General features: G+C 44.7%; 1 protein-coding gene across 2 annotated transcripts; it reads right to left on the bottom strand.

Annotated features, from left to right (window-relative positions):
* Positions 1-1,717: 1,717 nt before the first annotated feature.
* LOC125523875 (probable transcriptional regulator SLK3) lies at positions 1,718-9,834 on the bottom strand. Of its 2 annotated transcripts, XM_048688938.1 has the most exons (11): positions 9,619-9,834; positions 7,020-7,285; positions 6,466-6,912; positions 6,259-6,387; positions 5,820-5,868; positions 5,011-5,225; positions 4,816-4,884; positions 4,071-4,171; positions 3,870-3,963; positions 3,641-3,710; positions 1,718-3,062 (listed from the first exon to the last, which is right to left on the bottom strand). In XM_048688938.1, exons 2-11 carry the CDS (start codon positions 7,059-7,061, stop codon positions 1,957-1,959), a joined length of 2,322 nt encoding a protein of 773 aa, XP_048544895.1. In that variant the 5' UTR covers positions 7,062-7,285; positions 9,619-9,834; the 3' UTR covers positions 1,718-1,956. The 2 variants fall into 2 exon arrangements, with proteins under 2 accessions (XP_048544895.1, XP_048544894.1); XM_048688937.1 differs by having other exon boundaries at positions 6,466-7,285.
* Positions 9,835-11,848: the final 2,014 nt, after the last annotated feature.

Genomic DNA, 11,848 nt, shown 5'->3' with positions numbered 1-11,848 from the left:
CCCCCCCCTACCTGTCGCTCTATAACCCTAGACCTGGTACACACCTATCCTATCATACACAAACTACGTGTACTCTATTCTCTACCGCTGCTCTACTTGGTGATAGCCTTGCCACTTGCTAACACCGAGCTTTATAAAACGGTGGAGATGATACTAAATTCATGATGTGAATTAAATATGTACTCTTCTAGAGTGCACGGTCGACGTCGGCGCCTCCTAGTGCTCCGCAGCACAGGCGTCAACACCGCAGGAAGATACTACAGGATTCGTCTCCCTCGTCACCTCCTATCGACGGTGACCTCCTCTCCCGTCTCCCGCACCACCAACGGCCAGCGCCATCGGACAGAGCAGCCGTCCCCCAACAAGCCGCCCGCAGCTGGGGAAAAGGGACGGATCATCAAGTGACTCGCGAGATGTACGGGCGCAATTGCGGGTGGCCAACATCATGTGGGATTTGGGGGTTTGTGGGGAAGAAGAAGAAGAAGAAGAAGAAGAAGAAGAAGAAGAAGGCAACGAGGAGGCGGCTCGCATCTCTTTTTTAGGGGTAGGCAGCTCGCATCTGTATGTCGTCGCTCGCATTTGTATGTCGTCGCTCGCTACTGGCTACTGGCAGCCTATAGCAGGCCTTGGAGGACACGGACCCATAAACTCAGGCCCAACAAGCAGTGATCTTTTTTATATTACAATGGTTTTTCTCATGAATGTGCTCGTGCAGTCATGCTCTAAATCGTCCCAACCCCTAAAATAAATATCTGCAAACTCCCAAACACAGCCTATATTGGGGAGAAAACAACGGTTGTTCGAACGTCTGGACACCGTCACGTTGGACCCACCTCACTCAAGGTCACTATCTCTTTTTTTTCCTCTTTCTCTTCATCCCATCAATCATATGCATATGTACAGACAATCAGAGGACACGGCTTTATGCATAGACAAACAAGGGTTTAAAGCGGACATACATGTCTGAACAATGTTCACGGATACACGGCTTTATGTCTGAACGACCTTCTTGAGGGAACCTTTTTCCCTATATTAGCGTCGCGCGAACTTTTGTCCCTATGTTAGTATCGTGGCAATTTCTATGTGGAGCATGGCAGTTTTCCTAATGCAACCTGGTAAATTCTTGTAGATATGCGTGGTAATTTCTTTTCTGCAGCATTCTTCTTTGTACCATAGCAAATCATGGACATTTGTGGCAACTTTCTTCTGATGATGGCTTTTCTTTTTGCCATGTGCGAATCTCTGGTGGTACGCATGACAAATTACTCTGCTGCAGCGTGACAAATTACTAACAGTTATTTCTACTAGCATGACATTTTTTTTCAACATGGCAAATCTTTCTGCAATAGAACGTTCGTTGTGAGTGATTTTTTTTCAAGGAAACACTACCTGATGGCGTTTTTCACTCAAAAAGTTAAGAAAAATAAAAAATATTTTAATATTTCTTTCTCTAAAAGGAAGAAACACATCAGATTTTAGTTGAAAAAAATGCATTGACCCAAAGGATCTATCCCCACTGTAATTTGTACAAGTTGTCCTGATGCCTCACAAGCTTAAATATTATCGAGGTTTTCCTGTGATTGCCACTGCCTGTGTACCTGCTAGTGTAGCATTGCAATGCCAGTTGCTATGCTACATTCTCTTGGATATAATCTACTACTCCATGGGTAGTAAGAAAAGATGGCAGACCAAAGTACCAAACACTAGTAAGAAGATAGCAGCACAAATGACAACCACATCATGTCATTCCATACTAGTTAATAACACTGGGTTGCACTGCTATCCAAACCGACTCACTCTCTCACATAGCTGAAGGTTCATCAATCTATGATCACTAGAGACTGTTCCAGGCGGCGAACACGATCTTGAAAAGAGAAGAAAAACTTTTAATAATCTACCGCGATATCGCCATCAAACACAGCTCTCGGAGTAGGGAGACTTTAGTTGACAATGATGTCAGATGTTCCACGAGAAGCCACCGTCCCCTGGCTGCTCCCCCATGAACAGACCGCTCTCCACAAGTTCGTGGGAGATGAGATGTTCCAGGTCGTCCATGTCATGCACAGACTCCGCCTTTGGGGTCGCCGCATTGCCGCCAGAAGCGGCCGGGTTGCTGCTCACTGACTTGAAACTGCTGCTTCGCTGGACCATGCCAGCTCCACTGTTGATCAGATTACTAGGCCCCGTCATACCCATCAAAGCAGCGCCCTTTGCTGTGCCGTTATTCATGTGCTGTGCCTGCTCTCCGCTAGCAGCGGTGTTGGCGACCGCGGCTCCAGATGCAAGACCACCATTTGCATTGGGAGTACTAGGAGACTGCTGCTGCTGTTGATGTTGTAGCTGCTGCTGTTGCTGCTGTTGATGGTGCTGCTGCTGCTGCTGCTGTTGATGGTGTTGCTGCTGCTGCTGTTGATGGTGCTGCTGCTGTTGTTGCTGATGAGCAAGAGCGCGGCTATTGGAGTTCTTGGCTTCTTGCAGCAGCTGATTGATCACATGCTGCTGGAATTGTGGACTAGCGCCCAGGCCTTGGAAATTGTTATGCTGGTGCTGGGACATACCTTGCTGGAACGACATGGGATGCTGGAATTGCCCAAGCTGAGCCGCACGGAACGACCTAGATGCTTCCAGCTGAATGCCACTGTGCACTGCTGTAGGACCTTTGAAGATACTCGATGCCTCCTGCTGAAGCAAACTTTGATTCGGGCTTGAGCCTCTAAGCATATTCTGGTAATTGTTTAGCGCACCAGCATTCTGAGATGCCTCCTGCTGGAGCAAGCCCTGATTTGCGCTTGAGCTTCTAAACATATTCTGGTAACTGTTCATTGCCGCAGCATTTTGTGATGCCTCCTGCTGAAGCAACTGATTTGCACTTGAGCTTCTCAGCATATGTTGGTAATTGCTTTGTGCTGCAGGATTCTGCGGATTATTACTAATTGCTCCAACACCTGGAACCTCGTTATTCACATGGGGGCTTATTTCTGTTTTGACCGCCTTTGAGTCATGCAAATTCTGCACCGTGAGCTTTGGTCCAGCAGTTTGTTTGGGATAGTTCTTCAGGCCCTCTGCAGATGAACAGGCAAAATATTAAACATTTAAACTATCTTACGGATCAATGGGATCAATGGGCAAAGCAGGGTCACTATGTCACAAATGTTTCTCTTCAGTTGTTATGATTTGCTGTTATCAGCAGCAAATATGATGAAGCCCTAAAGGTGGCATACAATGTTTAGCTCCGCACTGTTTGCATCACAACCAATTTGTACATGTTCAAGCTCACAGTCCACATCTCTCACTAGTTCAGAAGTTGCATTACGACCGGATTTGCATTAGCTGGGTTTTTGGCTCAGCTGGAGTTTGAACGTAGTTTCTAGTCATGTACATGTTTCTTATGAAGTACTACCTCCATATCAAAATATTAACGTTTTTGTAGGCTCAACTAGCCTAGCCTACAAAAACGTCTTATATTTTGGTACGGAGGTAATACAATAGAACATGCATTATTGCTTAACTTTTTGGAAGAAACCAAAATGCTATGCTTAGTTCTACCATATTCATGAGTATCACTAGTCAAAACTGTTTTATGGAAACTTAATACAGCACCTAGGTACTAAAGACGATTGGTGTATGTGCATGCTCCTACCTATAGGGCCGAGCTTATTCTTGTGGCTGAACTCAATTAGATCCTTCATGTGATTCACCACCTCTGATATCTGCCAAGAGGACATAAGCAATCAACATGCCATAATGCACATATACGGAACAAAACCATATGATGCACTCCATGTGGAAAATATCAAGACTACAAAATGTTTTTTAACAAAATGTTGAGCAAATAGAAAGGTAAATACTACTTAGGGAACTCCAGTTACCTGCAAACAGCGAACATATCTTTTAGAAAGACCATGCTCATTTAGGCTGTGGTGATCTATATTTTTCGCTAGTTGTCGTGATGCTGACGCAAACCTACAAAGTTCATACAAAAAAAGAATTTACAAGTAGTGATTAGAATATCAGAAATTCAACTCTAGAGAGAATCAACTACATATTTTTGTGACTTTAGTTTTACTAACTGGTTGCAAGCGTTTTGTGCCTCATCGTTCGATAGGCCAGCAGGTCCATTTTTAGTGACAGTAGCTTGGTAATTCTGGGTAGCACGCAGCATATGTGTAACCTGAAAAAACAAAAGCATGTGCATAAGAAAAATATAGAAGAGTGCCAAAGTTAAAGCGCATCACACAAAGCCACAGTTTAAGATTTATAATTAGGTGAACTGGTTGAACACCCGTGCTTTACCATTTCCTACAAAGTAAAAAATAAATCCATTTGGAAGAAAAAATTATGAAAAAGAAAGGAAGCTTTCAAATTCCAAAACCGTAAAATAATCGTGGTAAATATTTAGAACCACAAAACAAGACGGCGGAGTGGGTGATGTCCCCACTTGTAACAAGTGATTTTGAAAGGTGCTATGGCAAACATAAGGATTGCAATGAATTATGGCCTACTCTAAAGGTTGAGTATAATTTAATCGTCTTTGGTGTTTTCTGCCTGCAGCTATCTGTAACTTAATTGAGTAGACAGTTAAGCAAATGGATGATGAAACTAGTAAGCATGGGAGGGATCTGATCTTTTCACCCCAATCACCCAGGAGCAGCAATGCCCATTAGATTTACGCCATAAACACAAAACTACAAGATGCCAGGCATCAAATCACACTGTGTATATGTAGGCGATAGCTCAACCATATGCAGCCTTTGAACCAAAGGTTAATCAAATAGGCGATGGAACAGGAAGCCCATACTGGTCTAAGAACTTTACCTGGTCTGTTAGAAACTTGCGAGTGACATACTCGTCGTGTCTCCGTGAACAAAACTCCCAGGACATAATCTGCATATGCAATCAGCACATAAGAATGATTCTCACTTCAAGATATCCACAAATGCACAAATGCTCAAGAAAAGACACCCAAAAGGTGCTATGGTATGGCTCTAGCTACTACAACTAGGAACATACCTTTAGTTCTGGAGTGAATATTATTCTCAGTTGTCCCTCATGTGTGACATGTTGGTGTTCATAGATGCTCTTCTGAACAACTTTAGCATGCTCCAGGAGCAGCAGTCCGTTGGGCAACCGGAACTCGTTCGGCATGTCAAGGAATAGATATTCATCCTTAACACCGTGGTCAAATCTAATTTGACAGAGTCTAGGAAGTATTTCAGAGGTAGCCTCTGTATGATAGATAAGAGAAGGCGGGAAACTGGGTGAGCTCAAAAAAAATATTGATTACATTGCAGAGAAAAACTTAAAATCTTATTTATGAGAATTGCACAATGAAGAAGCAAAACAGAAAGGGCCCCAAAAACAGACAGTCAAGATGTTCATCTAAAAAACAGGAGGGGCAAAGTGCATGATAACACAAAGAAAGCTTTGCTGTGGAAGAAATAAAATGCCAAAACTATGAGGTTATTCTTCATTCATGACAGTAACCCACTATTTCTTATGATAAGGTATTCTGTACTGCTCCAGAGAGTTAACAACTTCATAAGATACTTTTATTTGCACTCTTGATGCTTAATGGATTCCTTAGAAAGTAATATTGTTGATTGTCTTCTGTAAAGCTACTTTTATTTGCAATCTTGATGCATAATGGCTTCCTTAGAAAGTAATATTGTTGATTGTCTTCTGTAAAGCACAAGACATGTACAAGAATATTGAGCTTGGCAAATAGGGGAATAACAGAATAAGCATAACATATCAGCATTCATACGCAGTGAGCAATCTTGAAGGGAAATGTGCAAACAACCAAGGATATAACATTTTACCATATCCTTTCCCCGAATGCGTATTACAAATATCACAACGCCATGTACCCTGTAACAAGGAAAGAATAGGAGTGTGAAATTTCATAGATCTTATACAACATCAAGGAATAAGTACCCTTGATTTCGACCATACATGCAGAGCAGACAAAGAATCAGCTTTATCAGCTATCAGCGGGTTCATTACACAAAATAGATATATATATAATTAAAATAGCCATTGCAGGACAATTTCAAACTTTCAATTAAAATAACTAGTGCAGGCTAAAATAACAAATATTTCCTCAAGAGGCTACACATACAAATTACGTTTCTCACTGCCATCAAAGGTAATTGATAATAAACAGCGTTGAATAATCCTAGCAAAACTTTAAAAAGATGGTGTATGATACTATTTAAACATGTATTCAACATAATTTCAGATATGATTTTTTTTACTAACCGGGGATGTCTGTGGAATAGCAACCGAGGTATTCCCTGGTTTTTCATATGATGACACACACCATCTTTCTCTTGATCGTGGTGCAAAATATTCATCAATGAGCTTCCTCCAGTATGTTATGGGATTATCCTACAAGATAATTTTGAGTAAATTGTACTTCCATTGTTGTGTATCTTGTAATAAATATCTGAAAATGCATAAACTCACATCTGGCCGGTAACGCTTGTGATACAAATACTGCATTAACCTTCGGGAACAAAGCCCGCTCTCGACAGGAGTCCTAACAGGTCCAGCTAGCTGAATTCCAGGCTGTGCTAGCGGTGGCCTCAATTGTGGCTGCCGAGGTATGCCAACTTGAGAATGTTGATGCTGAGGAAATTGTTGTGATAACTGATGCTGCTGTTGTTGCTGAATTTGTGCCAGTTTGTGCTGCCGGATCAAGGCTTGAAGCTGTGGGTTATGTTGGCCCTGGAGATGAAGAGAACTCTGACCTTGGAGCAGCTGTTGAATCAACTGTTGTTGCAAGATATCATCTTGCCGAATATCAACTCTTGGCTTCTTTTGAGCATGAAATGCGGCAGCAGCATCAATCACAGGTTGTGATGTTACACTAGATGCTCTCCGCTTCTGCATCTGCTCTTGGGGTGGACTTTGCTGCATGATGGAGCCATCAATGACTGAAGAGCCAGAAATGTTATTGGACGAAAACGACATCGGAGAGGCAGGAAGGCGCGTGAATGAATCAGCATTCATGCTCGTACTTTGCTGAAACTGGGCACCTCCAGAAAGTGATGAGTTGCCATCGGTCACCAAAGAGCTAACACCAATGCTTGGCCCAGAGGAATTTGTAGTACTAACTGGAAGGCTACCATTCATGTCCCTGGGAACAAGTCCAAGGTTGGAGCGTGGGGCCCCGGACATGGAGGTCAGCAGGGTTGAGACTGAACCATCACCTTGAAGAATCTTGTTTAATGGGATAGAACGTCACTGGAAACTAGCAAGGATCTTCGGATATTTTCGCTGGAAACTGTAAAGTGTAATTATCAGTAATATTTTGAAGCAATGAAGCAAATCAAGAAAACAGTCACCGCAAAATTTCTCAACCAATGAGCTTATAAACCAACAGCCCAGGACGCATGATTCTAAGTTACTAACTTCTAGGTCTCAAAATTAGGAGGACCCGTTTCAGGACATCAATGATAAAAATAGCCATCATCAAAAGGCAAGTGTTAATCCGATCTAAGAGATGAAATGCATTGACTTAACTTCCAAAAGGAATACAGGTTATATGGCCGGCGTAAAAGAAGCCAGACATAACACAAATAGAGAGGAAACAGGGCAAGAGAAGTTGACCGAGACAGGATATTTCATTTGAATTACAAAGTAGCACATAGATACAATCAATGCAAATTGCAACTACACGTTCGCATGATCAAGCTCCTAACAGCAAAGAGAGTTGCTTTCTATTCACCCTGACAAAAGGAAAGCACAAGACAAAGGAAGCTGGTTAGTGAGAAAAGTTCAGCGATGTACAGTCCCATGCGAACTTGCAAGATATCACAAACCAAACAGTAATAAACAAGCAAAGGTAAGAGAAAATCACAAGAACACAAACCCACCTAGTTCAATTAGAAGAAAATACAATCTTGCATGATCACCTGCCACTTTGTTTGGATATTTAACTACACACTATGCAGGACTACGATTAAAACAAGAAACCCTGATGATAAACAAAACTGCTTCAAAACCCAACTAAAACAGGACACGGCAGATAGACCGCCTAACCTAAGAAACTAGAAGATAAGGTCAATGTAATGAATAAAAAGATTTAACTCACGAAGAAAAAGAAAAAGAAATACAGAAAGGAGACAAATTGTATACTTCAATGCAGAAACTAGTGTGCCATTTTTTAAGGTGGTCATCAGTGACAGGAGAATTAGAAGATTCGTTGGGGGGGGGGGGGGGATGTTCCGCACTAACACAATTTGGATAGTGAGTTTTAACTTCTGCCGCGGCTTTCTTAGAGGTGATTGATTATTTTCCTCTGTTGGTTCCCAAAATTGGTTTATTTATTTCTCGAAATCACCGCACGCGGGATGGCGCACGCCGCGCCAGGCGGGACCCGGGTGTTGGTGACGCCAACGGTGGGTGGGTGCGGAGCCACCGTGCTCTCCAAGGGGAGGAAGCTACGGGAGCTCACGCAGGCGGGTCGTGCACCGTGGACCCAGGGAGAACCCGTGGGCCCATGTGTCAGTGGCGTGGCTCCCTCTAACATAAAAGAAAATCACAGGTAGACAAACCCACCTAATTCAGTTAGAAGAAAAAATACAACCTTGCATCATCACCTGCCACTTTGTTTGGACTATTTAATTACAGAGTTAGCAGGACTGCAACTAAAACAAGAAACCCTGATAAACAAAAACTGCTTCAAAACCTAACTAAAAGAGGACACAGCAGATAGACCGCCTAACCTAAGAAACTGGAGAGAAGGTCAAAGTAATGGGAATAAGAAGATTTACCTCACCAAGAAAAAGAAAAGAAAAAAATACAAAAAGGAGACGAATTATATCCTTCAATACAGACAAGAGTGTGCCATTTTTTAAGGTGGTCATCAATCACAGGGGAATTTGAAGATTCATTGAATGTGGATGAGGAGGAGCATATGTTCTGCAATAACACAATTTGGATACTGTGCGTTAACTTCTGCCGCGGCTTTCTTAGAGGTGATTGATTAATACGCCCTGTTGGTTCCCCAAAATCGGTTTCTTTCCTTCTCGAAATCGACCGGTTCATCCTAAACGGGACCGAATCACAAGGCGCAGACTCAACTCAAGAAATCACAAGCAGATAAACCTAACGAGCAGGGAGCAGCATTGTGCCATCACAGAGTTCACCCCTAGCTAAAACTTCACCCCAGTTCGTAGTACAAAAGATGCAGGCAAACCGATACTACCGACCAAAACAGGTAGAGAAAGAGAAGACAAAATCTTGAGCTCCAGGTATTTATGGCCTCCCCAACAACTCAAGCAACACCAGAGGTACTCTTTCTCAAGATCCAGAGAACTTGTGAGTTCGGAAATTCGACGCTCTTTTCAGCTCTTGCTTTTGGTGGACTCCTCTCGGGGCTACACCTTTCTAGCGCAAGAAGAGGATTTCCGCCCCCAAATTCCCGGCGCCGCCGCATTGGGGCGACCGGGGCCCGTCTCCACGGCGGAAAATCCCCCCCTGTTCGTCCCCCCGCATCAAGAACGCGGACGCAAATCCCCTCGAAGCAGTCGTGCGGATTGAAGCCGAGCCATGAATCGAACCAATCTACTACCAGCGCAGATATCACCAAATCGAGTGCGGAGAAATCCTCACCTCGAGAGCTCGCGGGCTGTGGTAGTCGGTCGCTTTTCTTCCTCCTCCTCCTCCGTGATGCTGCCGCTCGTCGTCCTCGTTGGCCTCGTGCTCCGGATATTATTCTTTCTGGCGTTGTTTTCCCCTTTTTATTCTACGCTAGTTCTTATTTCTTCTCCTCCGCTTCTGGTGGCTGCGTGTGTGCGGGCGGCGGCGACGCCGGCGGGCGAGCGAGGGCGGCCGGGTTAAATAGATTCGCGGGGGAGCGACCGGCGCCAGCCAGTGGCCCGTCCCGCGGTGACCCCCATCGACGGGTCGCGCGGGCCCATCCGCGTCCTCCCAGCCCTCCGATCGAGATCCAATGGTCGAGCTGCCACGTGGTCGCCCGTGATTGGCCGGGTGGTGGGAAGGTCGGCTCACGCTATGTGCACGCGGCACGGCGCACATCATGGGACGCGTGAGTCGGGTGGGGTCTAAGTATCAGTGACTGCGATGTTGAGTGGATGCGAATGGATCATGTCCTCCATGGAAAAATTACGAAAGTTCCTGCACGGGGGTCTCGCGTCGTGGACCCAAACAAAATCCGTGGGCTCACCTGTTAGGGGTGTGACCCGCTCTACGGCTGGCTGAGCTAGTGCGTTTCAGTCGATAGGAAGGCTACGTGCACGTTACATGTATAACTGACTTGGGGGCCTGGAAGCTTCTCGGCCCTGTGTTAGCGTAAGGCTGGTTTTCGTGTGGGTGAAATGAGACAGGTGCGTGTAGCTTTCTACCATTTTTCTTCTTGGGACGACTGCACGTCATTTGCCAAGGAGCACATCTACTTGACGCACGCGGCTCGTCTCACCTGTTTTCTAGAGGCTTTGTTTTGCGAGGGAGGGGGTGAGGTCAGCGGAGAGGACAAGCGGGTTGTTTGAGTTTTACTAGTACAATTATTATTATTGTTATTATTATTATTTGGTTCTTAATCTAATCATTATCATGCACTAGGCTAGGCTGGGCCGTCCATCGTAGTATTAGTTTTGGCCGATTATTGTGGTTTTACATGTTTAGGAAGGAGACGTAATCATAGGATTGGTAAGTGTTTTGATACCAACAATAATGAATAACAAACAAAACAACATATTGGCATGGTCTTATCTATATCTGGCCATGAGTTGGGCCTAAAAAAGCTCATGGCAGAAAACTGAGGCCCAGGCCCTTCCAGACCCTACTATCGGGCCTACTTTTCAAGCCCAAGCCCGGCCCATCTCGTAAAAAGCCCTGAAAAGCCCTTAGGGCTTAGGGTCGTGGGCCGGGCCTCTTCCTTAAAATGCCAATATGCCAAGCCCAAGCCCGTCCAGGCCCTGCTGATGAGCTCAAAACTCAGGCCCAATCCCGGCCCACAGACAAGCCCATCGGGCCTAGGCCCTGGATTTTAGGGCCAGGCCTGGGTGGGCCGACAGGGCCGGGCCTGAGATGGCCAGGACTAGTCTTATCAAACCAAACACAATGCCTTAGCTTTTCTATAAGAAAAGACAGTGCCTTGGTTATAATAAAAATGTCTTGGGTGATTGATGGGCATCAAATATGTCTATCGCTTGTGTGAAATAGAACTATTTCACCAACAACTTTACAGAAACGCCTATGAATTTGCGCATGATTAGTCAAGAAACGCATGGACTTTCAGAGCGGGTTCTATTGTTGGCCCTCGTCGAGTCCTCCTCGTGGTGGAATGCTTTGTCACCAACGCATGAGTCTGTGAGGTCGTCTTGGCCATGGCCGGCACATTCTCGTTCACTTCACTGCTTGTCATCGTCACTTAAATCACCTTTGAAACACCACCACGCCATCCTGACCCTAACCCTAGACGTCACGAGTCTTGCATTTGTCTCGGGATGGAGCGGCTCAGGCTGATCAAGATGGCTCGTTGATTTGGCTTGAGTGGCTAGACACTACCGGTGTGCCTTTCCTTTTATAATCCATCTTACTGTGAGCTAAGTTGTGTATTTTACGAATGTGCTCCCAGTGCATTTATCGTCAGTCTGATGGGTGGGCCTTTCTATTCAGTTTGGAGACAGTTTGCTCAAAAGGAGGATCGCACCATGTGAACAAGTTGGCCAATTTTTGTTGCGTTGGCGAGAATATTTCTCAAATTATGTACTACCCATGATTAAATGGCACCGTGGGGTGGTCAGGATAAGTATATCACATGGTGGCCTGGGTTCGTACCCATTAAGGCTCTAGGGTGAGCAACTCCATCTGTGGGTGG

Source organism: Triticum urartu, chromosome 7, assembly GCF_003073215.2.
Source record: "Triticum urartu cultivar G1812 chromosome 7, Tu2.1, whole genome shotgun sequence".
In the NCBI taxonomy this organism is placed as follows: Eukaryota; Viridiplantae; Streptophyta; class Magnoliopsida; order Poales; family Poaceae; genus Triticum; species Triticum urartu.
This window is presented reverse-complemented; position numbering and strand designations above follow the sequence as displayed.

Bases quoted from the DNA above. Each gene is read 5' to 3' on its own strand.
- LOC125523875 (XM_048688937.1), bottom strand. From the start codon at position 7,179: ATGTCCGGGGCCCCACGCTCCAACCTTGGACTTGTTCCCAGGGACATG. The intron at 5,869-6,258 runs GTTAGTAAAAAA...TCCTTGTTACAG, and splicing joins CTATTCCACAGACATCCCCG to GGTACATGGCGTTGTGATAT. The intron at 4,885-5,010 runs GTATGTTCCTAG...TTGCATATGCAG, and splicing joins TATTCACTCCAGAACTAAAG to ATTATGTCCTGGGAGTTTTG.